The sequence below is a fragment of the Alternaria postmessia genome (assembly GCF_024291825.1).
Source record: "Alternaria postmessia strain BMP 2775 chromosome Unknown scaffold_22, whole genome shotgun sequence".
Taxonomy (NCBI): Eukaryota; Fungi; Ascomycota; class Dothideomycetes; order Pleosporales; family Pleosporaceae; genus Alternaria; species Alternaria postmessia.
Genome location: NW_026260095.1, coordinates 314181 through 329882, shown reverse-complemented (window position 1 = coordinate 329882; position 15702 = coordinate 314181). Strand labels below are relative to the sequence as shown.

The 15702-nt window shown below is 50.8% G+C and overlaps 7 protein-coding genes across 7 annotated transcripts; 4 read left to right on the top strand and 3 right to left on the bottom strand.

The window, feature by feature from the left end:
- Positions 1-1089: 1089 nt before the first annotated feature.
- Positions 1090-2736, top strand: J4E82_004652 (uncharacterized protein; the record flags this gene model as incomplete). The annotated part of the gene is made up of 4 exons (XM_051730928.1): positions 1090-1281; positions 1346-1671; positions 1727-1834; positions 1899-2736. The coding sequence occupies 4 exons, from the start codon at positions 1090-1092 to the stop codon at positions 2734-2736; spliced, it is 1464 nt and encodes a 487-aa protein (XP_051589409.1).
- Positions 2737-3335: 599 nt separating this feature from the next.
- J4E82_004651 (uncharacterized protein) lies at positions 3336-4145 on the top strand (the record flags this gene model as incomplete). The annotated part of the gene is made up of 1 exon (XM_051730927.1): positions 3336-4145. The coding sequence occupies one exon, from the start codon at positions 3336-3338 to the stop codon at positions 4143-4145; it is 810 nt and encodes a 269-aa protein (XP_051589408.1).
- A 1960-nt stretch (positions 4146-6105) lies between these two features.
- On the bottom strand, positions 6106-7101 carry J4E82_004650 (uncharacterized protein; the record flags this gene model as incomplete). Its single annotated transcript, XM_051730926.1, has 4 exons — positions 6106-6183; positions 6234-6560; positions 6624-6802; positions 6987-7101. The coding sequence occupies 4 exons, from the start codon at positions 7099-7101 to the stop codon at positions 6106-6108; spliced, it is 699 nt and encodes a 232-aa protein (XP_051589407.1).
- A 636-nt stretch (positions 7102-7737) lies between these two features.
- Positions 7738-9067, bottom strand: J4E82_004649 (uncharacterized protein; the record flags this gene model as incomplete). Its single annotated transcript, XM_051730925.1, has 2 exons — positions 7738-8059; positions 8109-9067. 2 exons carry the CDS (start codon positions 9065-9067, stop codon positions 7738-7740), a joined length of 1281 nt encoding a protein of 426 aa, XP_051589406.1.
- A 1885-nt stretch (positions 9068-10952) lies between these two features.
- Positions 10953-11684, top strand: J4E82_004648 (uncharacterized protein; the record flags this gene model as incomplete). The annotated part of the gene is made up of 2 exons (XM_051730924.1): positions 10953-11310; positions 11368-11684. The coding sequence occupies 2 exons, from the start codon at positions 10953-10955 to the stop codon at positions 11682-11684; spliced, it is 675 nt and encodes a 224-aa protein (XP_051589405.1).
- A 407-nt stretch (positions 11685-12091) lies between these two features.
- Positions 12092-13477, top strand: J4E82_004647 (uncharacterized protein; the record flags this gene model as incomplete). Its single annotated transcript, XM_051730923.1, has 3 exons — positions 12092-12282; positions 12355-12640; positions 12692-13477. 3 exons carry the CDS (start codon positions 12092-12094, stop codon positions 13475-13477), a joined length of 1263 nt encoding a protein of 420 aa, XP_051589404.1.
- Positions 13478-14045: 568 nt separating this feature from the next.
- Positions 14046-14930, bottom strand: J4E82_004646 (uncharacterized protein; the record flags this gene model as incomplete). The annotated part of the gene is made up of 1 exon (XM_051730922.1): positions 14046-14930. One exon carries the CDS (start codon positions 14928-14930, stop codon positions 14046-14048), a length of 885 nt encoding a protein of 294 aa, XP_051589403.1.
- Between the last annotated feature and the right edge of the window lie 772 nt (positions 14931-15702).

Below are 15702 nucleotides of genomic sequence, written 5' to 3'. Positions count from 1 at the left end.
GGGTCATGACAACGCAATGCACAACTGCGGAGACAACAGTTACAAGCGCTTCGCGATGCTGATGAGTGGCGGCCCGTAAGTGATGGTAGTGCACAGAAGAGTGTGCGGACATGAGCACCTCCTTTCGCATCCGGGCCTTCCACGCCAAGGCGCCTGTGGCGCTAAACCTCCGCGTTTCCCTTCTCATCTTGCGCGAACCCCAACCGCGTCCTTCTCGTCTACCCCAAGTCCATGTCGCGGCACCCATGCAAGCCTTCAATGTCATTGGAACAGCACTGAAGATAGTCGAGCCCAGACGTTCGACGAAGTTGTTGTTCGCGCCTTTCTCCCTAACTAGCTATCAACAATTCTTCACCAATGACACCATCTTCACGATGTGATATACTAGAGCTGTCATTTCATAGTTCCGCCGCCGGCACGCGCCCCAAACGTGCGCTTGGAAACCCCACCACATGGCTAAGAGCCTCAAGACGGCCCAAGAATAACCCCGCAAAATGGCCAACCCGCCGTTGCACGCCCAGACAGGCTGAGCACTGACTTGCTCGGTGTTTTTACTGGACATGAGATCTGCGCTCATTTTCTCCTACCATCATCATTGGACGGTTCTCGGTGTTGGCATCTCGGCATGACAGTAATTCCGCGAGGTAAGGCAACGTTGGCACTTCGGGGTCAATTGGCACAAGGAGCAGTATCCTCTCCAGGCCTTTTCTCCTGGTCCAAGGCTTTTTTCTTACAGGTCCGGATCTTTTGGTAGCTTGGTACAGATCTCATTGAACCATGATCCTCGTCTATCCGACCCCTATGGATCTGTACTTGAATTACGAAATGACCATTAGGCTCGATATACGTTAGCTATACGACCGATCGAATGGAACACACGGCATGCCCAGCCACGAAGCCTCCAGACCTTTAAAGACAGCGCTCTGCTTGGAATCCGGAACTTGCCTCGGTAGGCGTCATCGTCTTATCAATATAAGTGGATGCATGACTGCCAGAATGATCTACAACTGCTCGTCTCCCTGTGACGATCTCCTCCTTTCTTTTTGATCCTTCTCGAGGAGAAACTAAACCAGTACTCCTTTGCCCACCATGAATAGCGATGACGAGTACAAACAAAACACTGTTCACAAGGAAGCGTACAGCCCGCCAGCTACAGACAGCAATGCCGCGGATTACGCTTACGATCAGATTGAAGAGAAGAGGTTGATTCGCAAAGTCGATTGGAGACTTCTACCAATCTTGGGCGCACTTTACTCTATCGCGCTGATAGATCGCACGAACGTGAGTTCAAATCCTTTTCTAGTCCCCGTGTTCAGGGAAACTTTGCTGAGAAGAGAATTGACAGATTTCCAATGCGCGTGTTGCTGGAATGGGGACAGATCTTGACCTCCAGATCGGTGATCGATATACCATCGTCTTGGTCCTCTTCTTTCCTACGTACTTCCTGCTCGAACTTCCGTCTAACATCGTCCTTCGAAAAGTTGGGAGTGCCAACTGGCTGGCCTTTATCGCTGTGTCGTGGGGCGCTGTCATGATAGGGCAGGGTTTCGTCGAGAGTTGGATATCGCTCGCCATATGCCGTGTATTGCTCGGAGCGTTCGAGGCGGGCTTCTTCCCCGGATGTGTATATCTCATCACTTGCTGGTACCGTCGCTATGAAACACAAAAGCGGTATGTGACCCTCATCAAGCCGTATCATGGTAGCAGTAGCTTACAGGACACGCAGACTTGGTGGCTTCTATCTCTTCTCAGTCGGTATTGGTGGTCTTGCAAACATCCTTGCATACGGCCTCATGCAAATGGAAGGTGTCGGTGGTATTCGGGGCTGGAGATGGTAATATATACCCTGTACAAATTGTATGCGAGATATGTACTGACTTCACATACTCAAATTTTAGGATATTCATAATCGAAGGGATCATCACCTGTCTAGTTGCAATCGCAGCCTGGTTCATCATCTTGGACTTTCCCGATAAAGCCGAGAAGAAAGGTTTTCTCACCTCCACCGAGGCCGCTGTTATCATGCAGCGTATTGAAGACGATCGTGGCGACTCAGTAGCGGATCCTCTGACCTGGGCTAAGTTCTTCCAACATCTAAAGGACCTGAGGCTTTGGGCGTACGCCACGCTCTTCATGTCGACGACGATGCCCGCATACGCCTTCAGTTACTTCCTCCCCGTCATCCTCCTCGGCATGGGCTACTCTGCTGGGCAAGCCAACGCCCTTTCAGCACCTCCCAGTTTGTTCGCGATGATCACAGCGTTCGGGTTCGCATGGCTAGGGGATAAGTACCGTGTGCGTGCTCCCGTCATCGCCGCTCAATCAGTCCTTGCCATCATCGGTCTCATGATAGTTGCATACGCCGAAAACAATGGGGCAAGGTACTTTGGCTCATTCCTCGGGGTATGTGGCTGCCAGGGCAACGTCCCGGCTATCCTTGCGTATCAGAGCAACAATATTCGAGGCCAAAGTAAGCGGTCCGTTGGAAGCGCTCTTCAGATTGGCTTCGGTGCAATTGGCGGCATTCTCGCGTCGACGACGTTCAAGCAAACGGAGGCACCCACATACATTACTGGGCTTTGGGTGACAACCGGCCTCCAAATCTACATCTTGTTAGTGCTGTGCTGCACTACCACGTATTTTGTGAGGAGAAACAAGGTGGTTGATCGACAGAGGGCGAACGGCGAGCCTATGGACGAAAATGAAGGGCAGGCCGGGTTTCGGTATACTATATAGGCCACCAAGGGTGACCAAGGCGTCTGAGCGTACTCTTTCCGCAGTGCGTCCTGATATTGCAGTCTTTTCACGGTTGCTCTGAATCGTCTCAACGCATCGCTAGCTTTCAATCATACCTTCAACAGCTATGTGATCTTGGCCGATTCGCGTCCAACACGCATAGGTTACCAAAGTCGACTTTGGAAAGATGGTGAGCTTGAACATGGATCTTTGCCATATACGGAGTAGGGCGGCGCGATGATGACGTTTACCGCCGGACCCTGTTTGTCGCGTCACACCCATGCTTTTGTTTCAGCTCCAGCGCTGAAGATAGTAGCGCCTCAGTCAGCAACGCAATATGCATCAGCTACTCGCCCTGCAGCTTTGCGGTTCGCACATATTCTCCCTTTTATTTTCTTCCTTTGACATCCTGTGAAGACACTGATACCCACCTTGTATAGCACGTAGTAATCGTAGTCGTTAATCGTCATCTTCAACACCTCGCAGCTGGTCTCGAAAACACCATCCTTTCTATACCGCCAGTCTTACTAGTCCGACGAGCACGAGTTCTGGTCTCCTAAACCTCGTCCTCTTTGCGTCTCGAGAAACGCGCTTCTACAATGAGCGCAAAACACAACCTACACGTGGCGCACCACATCCCACCTCACATGTCCCCCGCCTGGGTCATCGCCGCGTTGCACGACCACGAGACAGCCCTCACGCTCCAAGCCCTCACCTGCGGGCACGAGAAAGCGCCCAGCACTGCCCCCTCGACCCTCAAAGACACGTACTGGTACCCGCCCGACCAATACCCCATCACGACATACCACGTCACCGAGTGCATAACCTTGTTTCCCGGGATTGGGCAGTATGGGAAGAAGTACATTACCTTCCCAAGTTGCTTCCAGGACACCAGGCAGGGCATAAAGACGCGCGCTGATGCAGCGGCAGGCGTGATAGTCAGGGCCGAGTTTAGAGTCGTTGCAAACGGCGAGGCGGGCAGCGAGGTCGAGGGCGAGGGCATGGGCGTGGGCGATGCGCAATGGGTGCTCGTAGAAGACGTCGAAGTTAGCTGCGCATGGTGGCTAATGCCGTTTGTCAAGGGCAAGATGGAGCAAGCCCACCGCGATGTCTGCAGGAAGGTCATCGAGAAAACGGACAAGCTGAGAAGCACGGGCTGGGTGGGCAGAGACCCTGTCGCATTCGGAGAGCATGGTGTTGTGAGCAGACAGGACAGCAAGGTCGAAGGCACTGAAGACGTAAACACAGGCTTTGCGCAGGAAACGAGGCAGCACTATGCGAAGCCACAACCTGTCGTATTTGGACAAACACATCAGGATATTCCAGGGCCCGTCGAGGCGGATGCGATAGAGTCGCAGCGGACGGACACAGTAGCAGGGCCATTGCCGGACAAGATCACATACCGATAATATCCGCTCGCAACGCAAAGAAACTACAAACGTTGCTGCAGCTCTACTGAAGTGTAATCAAGCCATGGGTCTGAATTTTGGCATCAAACACAAAGTGGAGACAGGAAGCCCAAGGTAGTCGACGCATTGCTGCATCAGGTACGCCGTAGCTATTGATCAGGCTTGGTCCAACGGCATGAGCAGTCTAAAGCCTTTCTGCAAAAAAAATATCCCGCCTCGACTCGAACAGATTTCAGGCTAGATCGACTTGCGCGTCATCAGACCTACGATGATGTGACGCTCTTTGGCAAACCAACTACGCTTGTGCCTCGAGCTTATACCTCTCCCTCTCTAGATCCGCTTGATAACTCAATACGCAGTTCTGGTGATCCTTCTCGTCGCAGCCCTTCTTACTCTCTTGGTATACCTCTCAAGTCGATCCGCCAAAAAACATTGTAGCATTTTACGAAATGCTCGCCATATATATCACAGGAGACGCAGCGCCAGCCCAATTTACAGAGGAGGGAATGAGATCCCCAGTTTGGCAAGATTTTGTAATGAGGCCAAATGACATGTGTCTTAACGAATAGTCTTTCTTCATAGATTTGCGTTCTGCATTCTCTTCCTGCTCTTCCTTGATCTCTCATATATGGCCATGGGAAACGTGCTGTCTTCCGTCGTCCAGAAATCTTCATCAATAACTGGTCTTCTCCGATATGATCCCAAGCCATTCTTCACTATCTCTTCTACCTCCATCCGCTCAGCACTCTGTTTTGGCCATTTATGTAACAATGCATCGAAGTCATCTCCAAATAGATATTGCACCGACCTTTCGTCTCCCAATAGCTGTCCATATGCTTCCAGAGTTAGGAATGGTGAATATACCAATGTTGAAGTATCGAGAACAATCGAGGCCTCGCCAAGCTCCGAACCGGAAGGCGTTCGAAGGATTCGGATACCCAAGTTTTCCAAGAACGACTCATCTTTCCTCGTGAATGTTGGGTCTTGGGCGTACACTTGTATCGATATGTCCAGTTTCTGCCGCAGGATGTCTCGGATTGCTAACAAGATGACGAGTTGCTTCAACCTCCTTGACTGTCCCTTAGCAACCAGAAGACTACCTAGACCAAGCGATAAAACCTTCGTGATTGGTCCCTGGGCATTCTTCAACATCGCTGACAGCTGCCGGTGGATGGTTTGCGCTAGTTGCGAGTCTTCGTAGTGTAATTGGTATCGATCTAGCTGAATTGATAGGGATCTCGCCTCGCGACTCTGCGACTTTGGTTTCAGTTTGGAACGTATGTGAAGGTTGGGCGAGACATCGACGACGTCGGCGATAGCGTGAGGCATCTTGAATCGTCAAAATATCACTGCAGATACCTGGAAGACGGTCTTATGAAGGAGTAGTCGTGATCACAAGTGCTTATCGGAGTGGGTACTGAATACCAGAGAGTATGCGGAGGTCCGATGAATGTGCCGTGGTATCGCCATGATTGTGGGATGTCTCATCTAATATATCAATTTCGTTGACTATGGTCACCAATGCACAGTTCACTAGATTTCAAATGTGCAACATTAGGCATCCTCAGTTCGCTGCTTCGGCGTTCGTGGTAAGCATCCGCGCACCGAGATGAGTAATGAGTAGGAAATTGCACAGTGCTGTGCACATTTGTAATGAGATATGTCTGCCGGCTGTAGCAAGGAAAAAGATCACCAGAACAGGTGACGAAATCATTGCACGACAGTGTTTGAAAACGCGGTTACTGTACGTCTGGTGTAAGAAATGAACGACCGAAATAGAAGGCAGGTTGGAGATGGGGTGCTGGTCAGAGACTAATCCAAAAGCAGTAAGAGCGCTAGCAGCCGCTCTCCGAAGGGTCTTTACGCTCGCATGATCTTACCTTCGGCCACAACACAGTGCAGCGTACTCCATCGCAGAAACTGCTTGGTTATTCTCCATGGTAGTAGCAGGCTGAAGAATCTATAAGGGCATGATCTCAGGTTTCGGTCCTGCAGGTACGATCTTCGCCTTCGTAGCATTCGAGTATCCCTCCTTGTACTAGAAGTGAGTTAGCAACAAGTACCTCTCTTTTTTTTCTATATACACACCGCTTGGAATTCAACTGTCTTCTTGAAAGCACCGTAGTTTGTCGCTTCACTCTCATCCCAGTACAACCTGCGCAGCCAATCGTGGAGCTGCGGGTATTCATACCGGATCATCTTTAGGTTGCATTTGAAGATTGTGAAGTATGCAACATCGAATCTGATGAGTGTGGGATACAACCTGATATCTGCCTCAGTGATGTGATCGCCGAACAAATACGGCCCGTGGCCTGATTGGCAAAGGTGTTCCTCCAAGCGATCGAGAGACTCGAAAACGGGGTAGACGTGCTCTTCGTATGCCTCCTGACTCTGCGCAAAACCAGTCTTATATACCTAATGTAGATTCATGATTTCAGTGTATGTTTCACATGCAGTTCGTACAGGGATTCTGCTTACGCCATTGTTAATCGTATCGTACACCCACTCGTTCATGGCGTCGATATCCTTGCGCAAGTGGTCTGGCAAGATAGCTTTGTCGCCCTTACTAGACTCTCGGAGATGTTCTGGGATGAGCGCATCGAACTCGGTATAAAACATCCGGATGATCTCACTAGACTCGTTGTTTACAATTGTTTCTGCAAGCAAGTCAGTGCATATTGATCTTGCATCGGAACCCTTGAATCTCACGTCTTTTCTTATCCCACAGCGTTGGGACGAGGTAACGCCCTTCGTAGTCCGGATTGGCCCTTTCGTACAGCTGCCTCAAGTTCGTATAACCATAGAGTGGCTCTTTCTCGAACCCGGGTTTGCCGGACATACCCCATCCCTTCTTCTCATGTACCAGGGAGGTATCCCACACAATCAACTGCACAACCTGCTCAAGTCCTTTCAAACTGCGCACCAAGTTCGTGCGATGCGCCCAAGGACAGCCCATGTGGATGTAAAGGGCATATCGATCTTTCTCTGCTGGGAACTCCGAGTTTGGATCAGAAGAGATGAGGCTGCGGAACGCTGAGGGTTTCCGACGAAATTGGCCGTCTTTCTCAGCAAAACCATGGCTGGTGCTCTTGCAAGTGTTAGCGGTCAGGGCTAGTCTAGTACAATCCCTGGGGTCGTCATGGTAACTGCAACGCTTAGAGACGGGAACTCAATCTTACAGATGGAGACATCTTCGCGATCTTCTTGAGGGAGTATCTTGATGCCAGGAGTTGCCTCCTACACGTTGATGGAGAAGTCAGACTGCCGACAACGATGACGCTGACGGACGGCACGGGGATAAAAGACGGAATTTTGTCCGGCACCTGAAGCGCGACGCCCAAACGTGCTTCGTAATCAACGCTCCTGCATATTGAGAACATCGCGTATCTTCTAGAGTGACACTCATAGATGGCTTTGTTTTGTCTTCAAGCGTTCAGCAATCATATAGAGTTAAATTGTGGACACTACATACAGTACGTTCGTAGCTTTGTCTCTTAGACATAACTGAAATACATGGAAGTATAACTCGGTTTGCAGAGCGACTATATAGCGTAAAACCAAGCCCTGCAACAGTAAACACTGGTTTGCCCAATCAACCCATCAGGGGCTCGACACCAGCTTCAAGCTTTGCAAGATACGTGCTACAAAGACTGCCTTCCCGCCAAACACCGCGGATATTTAGAGTCGCATCAATGTCTTCAAGTGGGTTTCCTTCTACCAGTAACAAATCTGCGTTCAGCCCCTCAGCCAGGCGACCACGATCCGTGAATTTGAAGCGTTTGGCGATCAGGCTTGTGGCCGAGCGCAAAGCCTCGGCAGGTGTCATGTCAACCTTGTTTACGAGAAGGTACAATTCGTGATGCATCGACAGGCCAAATGCCGTCCCTACTGCAGGACCTGCGGAATCACTTCCACTAAATCTTGTGAGCAATTTGAACTTCTGGGTATAAAAGTATCACTTACCACACAATGTCGACCCCCGCTTCTCTCAATCTTTTCACGCCTTGATATGCGATCTCCACTTTCCCTTTCCCAGCAGCAAAGCCCATGCACCTGCACATGTTGCCTACACGATCTTCGTTGATCAATCCTTCTACCCTGGGATCATGTGCAAATCGATGCTGCAGCTCTTTCCCCTCCGTCGTCAGACTGCCTATCGCAGCAAGTGTCGGGTTGACCCATGCGTTGTTTCTTTTGTATGCATCTACTAGCTCTTGGGTCGGCAGCTGGTCGAGGAACGTATGTGTGAGACCGTCGACACCTGCATTGAGAACATCGAGTGTATCTTGCATGGATAGAGCATGTGCAACGGTCAAGTATCCCCGCTTTTTGGCCTCTGAAATGATCGTACTTTGCAGTTCGACCGAAGGATAACTAAAGTTCTGACCCATGGCAGTTCCGCTCTCGTGCATGAGTTTGATGTAATCTGGTTGCATCTCCCTCCCAGTCCATTCTAGATACTCCACCACACTATCCCGGTCCGTCAGTTTTGGCCATTTCGCAATCGCCGCTGCGGTCTCTGGAGTCTTGTCATGGGCTGTGATGACAGGTATAGGCCAGCCATTCTCAATAGTAGCAGCCTGGCCTGCCGTCTTGTACGAAGCGGTGTCGGGTTCCATGGTCTGCTTCTTCAGCTTTTGTACGTTCTCTAACTCGTTGTGCATGTCGCACACGGTAGTCACACCAAAGCGTAGAGCTTGAGGCAGGGCTTCTGGATCGGCCTTGTCTGCATGGATGTGACAGTCAATCAACCCTGGAAGAACAGTATGTCCTGGTTTGGAGTAGGTTTTTACTGGATCGAGCGGCGCATCACTCATCCGACCGAGGGCCTTGATCTTGCCATTTTGTACATGAACGAACCCTTCGTCGATGGTCTCTTCGCCAGTAAAGATGCGGATGTCGCGGAGGAGGAATGTAGTCATATTTTCAGGCGTCGTTGAAGTTCGAAGCGATTTCTGGACAAGGGATTACGTTGTTGCTATGCTTTGCTACTGATGCTGACCGGTCTTCATAAAAGCAGTGGTCAATACCTGCCTGGCATGGGCTGTAAGCTGATGGAGGCCTGAAGTTTTGTGGTGTTTCCTGGCCGTGAGTAAGACGGAACAATTCGCATCGCTGTATTGTACACATTGCTTATGTAAAAGATTGCGCCTAGGTCAGGCTGCTGCATGCGATGTTCGCCTGTATTGGGTCGTTGCATTAGCGTCCGGATACAGCCCGCGTACTATGGATAGAAGGGGTTTCAGGCCCGCGAGACTAGTACCGTAAAGCAGTATATCGTATCGCAGGATTCTCATGATAGCATCTTCTGATGTGTTCGGGATTGGATGAGCGCGATAGCTGTGTCGTCATTACTTGTTATCGCAGACTCCCGATTCGGCCAGCACCGTGGAGAGCCGAAGCCGAGCCACCGCAGCCTGAGGGGCTGCAAGAGCTGGAACAATATTGATGCAGGCATAGCCATCAACATAAGCTGCTTCCCGGAAGAGCGTTGTGTCGCTGCGGTGGTTTGCCCACAAGCATGCATGCATACCAGGCGGGGAATATCGAGACGCGTCGCGTTCTTCCCGGTTCGTGTCAAGGCGCTTCCCGCAGCCGGCACCATTCTTGCTTCTTTCACTCAACAATCTACTGTTACATCGCCATGCCAATGACTAGCATCCAGATCTTCTCGTTTACTTATCAGTGCAACAACATCGCACTCTCCGTGATGCCCAGCCGCCGGAGGTTAGAGCTGTATATCTTGCACTCAAGCAACGCTGAACGGATGTCTACTACGGACCACGCCCTTCGAGCTACAATTGCGGAAGATCAACAATTCAAGCGCTTGATTAACTGTCGGTAGCAGGGAGAAATCTTCTAACAGCAGATCCAGCAATGTAATACCAGGCTGCGAAATACTATGGATGCGGAACGCTAGATTGTCGTGATTGAAAAACACTCCAGTCGCTCAGGCCGTTTTGCATAGCATGCATCAAGACAGGAGAGTCTGTTGAAGAGCATGGTGTGATATCTCAGTAATCAAGCACCGAGAAAGCTAAATTACGACCTGCGATGCTAATCTACATCAGACCGAAACTACACTGACTCGTCTAAGTCGGGAAATCCTAAAAGCATACGAAAGCCCAAGTTTCCTTTGGATTACAAGTTCATGCGAAGACATGGAGACGCAATCCATGATGCTGTGGCCCAAATGCGGCATGATGACCGCGACCACGAGAACGAGAGAATGCCTGCGGGAAGGACAGTGACCGTCCAACCCTAGAAAGGTAGACGGTGGATTGAAGCCACATCGAGGGCCTCGGAGCGTGGTTTTTTGGCTATGACGCAACGCAAGGTTCGTCGGTAGTTGAAACGAACGACCCACTCCCACAGACCAACAGCAAGTCCCAGTCGTGAAACACACGACATTGATACCAGGGTCGGAGTGAGCTTGCGCGAGAATTTCCACCTCTGAGACGATGCGTGACTGTGTAAAAACGCCCCACATATACACGAACTCAACCAATGCATCGGGGATTTACTAAATATTCCGAGCTCGAGTTTCGAAGAATGGTCTGAGGGCTCAAAGTCTGGTCGGATGCAATGCACCGATGTTCGAGGGTACGATGGATTTCGTATGACAGGAACAAGAGGCCTGTCTACCAACTCCACCTCTACCAGTTTTGAGAATTGTTTTAAGACCATAAAAGGTTGGATATGTGTAAGCTTCAAGGGTGATCACTCTCTTGCTACCTGTACCACCACACCACTAAGCAATACTTTCACAACACACGATACGTCACTCGCTACAAATAACAAATCAAGATGCCATCTTCATGCCAAATTCTCTCCGTCCTCACCACTGCTGTGCTCACATCTTCGGTGAACGCGGCATTCGGACCAGCCTTTAGCACCGGCCCTGTTGGTGCTGGCTCTTGGATCCGTGAAGCCAACTCGACACTCGTACTCCCGAAGGCTCCAACTGGATCGTCAGGTGATACCGCACTATGGGTTGGAATGGGAACTTCGAATGGTGACCTAATCCAATCCATCGCGGACAATGTCAACGCAAATGACTGGGACATATACGCCTACACGCTCGTGAGCACATCTGAGACCACTCAAATGCCGATTCAGGCGAAAGGAGAGAGGGCACAAGAGGCCGACAAGATTACCATGTACTGTGAGTAGTTAGGGTTGTTTTTCATTCTGCTTTCCAGTCACTGATGATGTATTACAGACAAGTTTGACGACGCAACCGGCAACTATACACAGATTGTTTCGGTTAATGGCCGACAAGTGTCCACGCTGTCAACCGACGACGGCCAGGCTATGGGATGGGGCAGCGCTGTCGAGTGTGCTGCGGAGGACTGCGGTACCGTTGCGGCACACAAATGGATTGATACTACAATCACACTGGACAAGGCGGATCCCAACTACGACCAGACCATGGGAAAAGCTCAAGGTGTCACTGGCGAGATGTCGACAAGTGATGGTGGTGTGACATGGACAATCACAGACATTGAAATTCCCGAATTCACCTTCGGCTCGTCCTAGAGTTAGAAAGAGTTCAAATCTAGAGCTCAAGTGGTTTTATATGAACATATTGCCCATTCACGGCTGCTCTGCATCTTTAAAGCCCTGTATGGCTCGTTACTAAGTTTTTCAGCGCGCCAGCACCGCTTTGCGTGAAGTCTGGAACATCCGTAAGCAAACAAGCACACCTGATGGTGATGAACTCGTGATTCTGAGGTACCACAGTTGCGAGCGTCACTATGAGGGAAAGACGCGTATCTGTGGAACGGAAGCAAAGCCGCGTAACGCCAAGCGCCCCACCAACGCGACGGAGCGTGTCTCCAGTTCGTCATGACTCCGGCATCGCTCTATCCATCAACACTCTCATTTTTGAACATACAAGCCTTGTGTGGCTTCGATGCTGCACACTCGTTCTGCGGCTGCCCACGATGGTGGTTTTAGTTGATCTGGACGACGATGAACCGACCTCATTAGAGAATCCCCACCCGTCTTCTGGCCGGTTTAACGCTAAGCCGTTGTATCACTCTCTTGATGCGCCGACAGAAGGGAGCGTGACGGCGGGCTACGAGAGGCCGAACCCGAATATCAATGGATTCAGCCAGGCACTGAGCTGCTATCCGTTCGTGAGCTCCAGCCATAGCATGGACTTGACTCCACGCCTTGATGTATGCTAACCACATTAACCACACAGAATAGTCAGCCAGCTCGCCGCTCAGCTCGACCTCAACACGCTGCATGACCTCTCGCGCACTTGCAGGCAGTTCCGCGCCAACCTACTCGAGTATCGCAGCCAACTTGTCAAGCACACACTTCATTGCGAGAACGAAGACGGCGAACTCGGCGAGAAGCTGGAGTCGCGACTGCAAGAGGGGCGACACGGTATGGTCCTGGAGAATAGACTGACGACTGGTCGCGTCGGGAAGTGCGCACGCGACATGGTGGGCGACTGCCAGCGGTGTGGAGATATCGTTTGCCGAGTATGACGCTCGAACATACAGGGAGAGGCTTGAAGCTAACGGGCCTCGTAGAACTGCACAATGAAACCTCCACCAACGCCTACACTTCGCGCGCGCCATCGTCGACTATGCCGGACATGCGCCAAGGCGCCCCTCCCGCTGCTGATGGCTGTACAAAAGCAGCGCACGTCGTCAATGTCGTCGTCGTCGCCACCTGGGTCCCCCGACACACATCCAGTGCTCTTTGACGGTGACGAACCGAGAGCCTTCACAGCCCCAGCTTTCGAACGTACGCCCTGCAATTGCGACAATGTGGTCTGGCTTTGCGCGCCATGTGGCAAGGACCTGCGAAATGCAGACACCCACTATGTCCGCGGTTGGAGCTACCGCACGACGTACACTCGCATGCTGGGCGGCTTAGGCGTTGGGTTTGGCGAGGGTATCGAGGGCGTAGAGTGTGGGCGAGGCAGTGCGTGCTTGGGTTCACGTATTGTCGAGCACGAGACCTGCGAGCAGAACCTCTTGGACACTATCGAGAGATCGCAAACTCCAGAGTCGCCCGAACGCTGGAGGGGTTCTTGCTACCTCACTCAGGAGATTGAAGGCATTGGCGGGGTACTAAAAGTCAAACACAAGAAACAGGTGCGCGTTGGAGAGTGTGTCAAGCTATACGAAGATGAGAAGACCAAGTCGATCCAATATCTCGAGCGCGAGGTCAAAGGTGAGCTCAGAAGCTGGTGCTCCTGGTGTGAGCGTGTCGTCCGGAGTAAGAAGGACGAGGCCGAGGTTGCTGGCAACAGACCCACGTCAAGTGGCTCAAGCTCATCTTCGTCTAGCAAGCGAAAATCCTCGTACTAGGTAATAATATGTGTTTTTTGTAGCCACATGAAACTTCCTAGGAACTGGTAAATTTCATCAACCTGCTGCAATTATGCTTGCTTCGTCGATCCCATATACTCTAGTGATCCTGCGTCGACAGATGGGACCCTCGCTCGTGGCATAAAGAAACGTGATTTCTTCTTCCTTCGCGAAGCACCCCGTTGACGTGGGGGAAATATGATTGGGTCTCACCCTTCGCCAGTGATCGTTGGTGTTGTGCTTACGGTTCGAAGTTGTTCATGTATAGGCGAATGTGAGCCACCCATTCGATGTAATCGACAATTTTGGTGTGGCGACGGGGAAGACGCTTAATTTCAAAGTTGATGCCTGTGGAAGAGCTGTACAGCCAGTGCTGTGGTTAGTTGTAATCGAATGTAAGGTTATGCATTGACTTGGTAGAACTTCAGGTGTAGATAATTTCGAATGATGAACTGTTGGTGGAAGTTATACAGCGTATTCCACCAATGAACGCACACACATGTCATTCAATGAACGGTGTATTCTTGGAGTGCCGCAACAGCTTGAGACGAGCTTTCACCAATCGAACTCATATGCTGAAGCCTGATCCCAAAGCATCTGCCCAATCCCACAGCAAGCCCTGATCAAGATCCATTGTAAGGTCCATGTTGTACTGAGATGTCTCCAAATCAGCGAACAAATGATCCTGTCCTTCCAGGGTGGATGGTGTATGAAGCGACATTTCCACGAGTTCTGGCAGTGATCCAACGGGCACATCAGCGGTCTGAGACGTAGAATGCGCTGTATCGTCCCTGACATTAGAAGTAGAGCCCGCAATCTCGCTGACCAAATTGTCCTCATCCGAATTCTCTTCGCTAGGTACTATACGTGCGCGGAAGTCCACCTCATTTGACGCCTTCTGAGCTGGGAGCGGTACATTCGGCTCGTCAATGCTACGAAGCATATTACGGATGTCTTTGACGTATATAGCATACCTTGGGAAGTAAGAGAGTAGACTTTGCAATGTCGCGATGAATGCGACTAGGTATCGCCGTGCGGTTTCGGCTTTCATGACATAAGCAGGACTGTCACGGTGGCATGCGTAGAGTATAGCACACGAGGCCTGATACAAGATAACGAAGCAAGATGTATCGCTAACATAAGGACTGATCTCCACCAGACCGTAGGTTGATGCAACGATCTCGCCTATGGAGATTGCGTGCTCGAGGCATTTCGACTGCGCGTATGCAACGAGTTCGGGTGAACTGGAGTAGATAACCGATTGCGGAAGAGCCTCGCGGTATCCTGGATTGAGCAACCGATAAAGTTCGCAATGACAGTGGTGGAAGTAAAGATGTAAAATAGTAAAAGTCGTGCGCTCGGGAGAGAACGTCCGGAGTTGATAGGCACGTGTGCTGAACACAAGCTCTGCGGGCAAAGACTCGTGTATCTCCCTAAGCTCTCCTTCAAGCATTTGGAATTGTGCTAGAGAAGTCTCCGGGCTAAGTGAAGCGTCCAGGAGTTGTTTCGTATACCTGCCATGTTAGTGAAATCTCGACACAGGGCCATAGTCGGGTAGCTTTACTGGAGTACATGGTTGCGGGCGTTGAAGATACGCAGCAAAAACGCCGCGGGTGTAAGCTTGGAGTTGTCCGCTTGGGTTTCATGGATGTGTGGTGTCGCGACAGGAGTGTCGATTTGGAAAAAGTGTTCTGGGCACGGAAGTTGTACATGTACTGAGGTCGCGGGCAGAAGGATGTATTCCTGCTATCAAATCAACACTGATTCAGCATCAAGTGAGCGAAGTCATGCAAAATCCGCCAACCTCTCTTTATAGAAGAGTTTCAAGCGGATAACGCTGAAGATTGACGTCTTGGGCGTGGACTTACTGGAACACCACCAGCATGGAGTCTATCCAATGCAAACATGCACCACAGGAGCCTCCGTCGAGATTCCTGTTCAACAAATGGCAGCTGGCTGTTCTCTTTGTGTAGCTTGAGTAAGTAAGCCATCCTGACTGCCAATGATATATAAGTGAAACTTTTGCCGTTCTGGTGATTATACATGCAATGCAGCTCAAGGAGCATTAACGCCTGAACATCAGCAACATTCATTTTTCCCATATTCTGGAATATGATCGTCTCAGCCTGCTCGATCCATGATTTGATCATGCCGGCTCGTTCCCTAGGAGATGGCAGGAAGCGCGATGACACACCACATACGGCAAGAAGCAGCGCTGGTGAAAC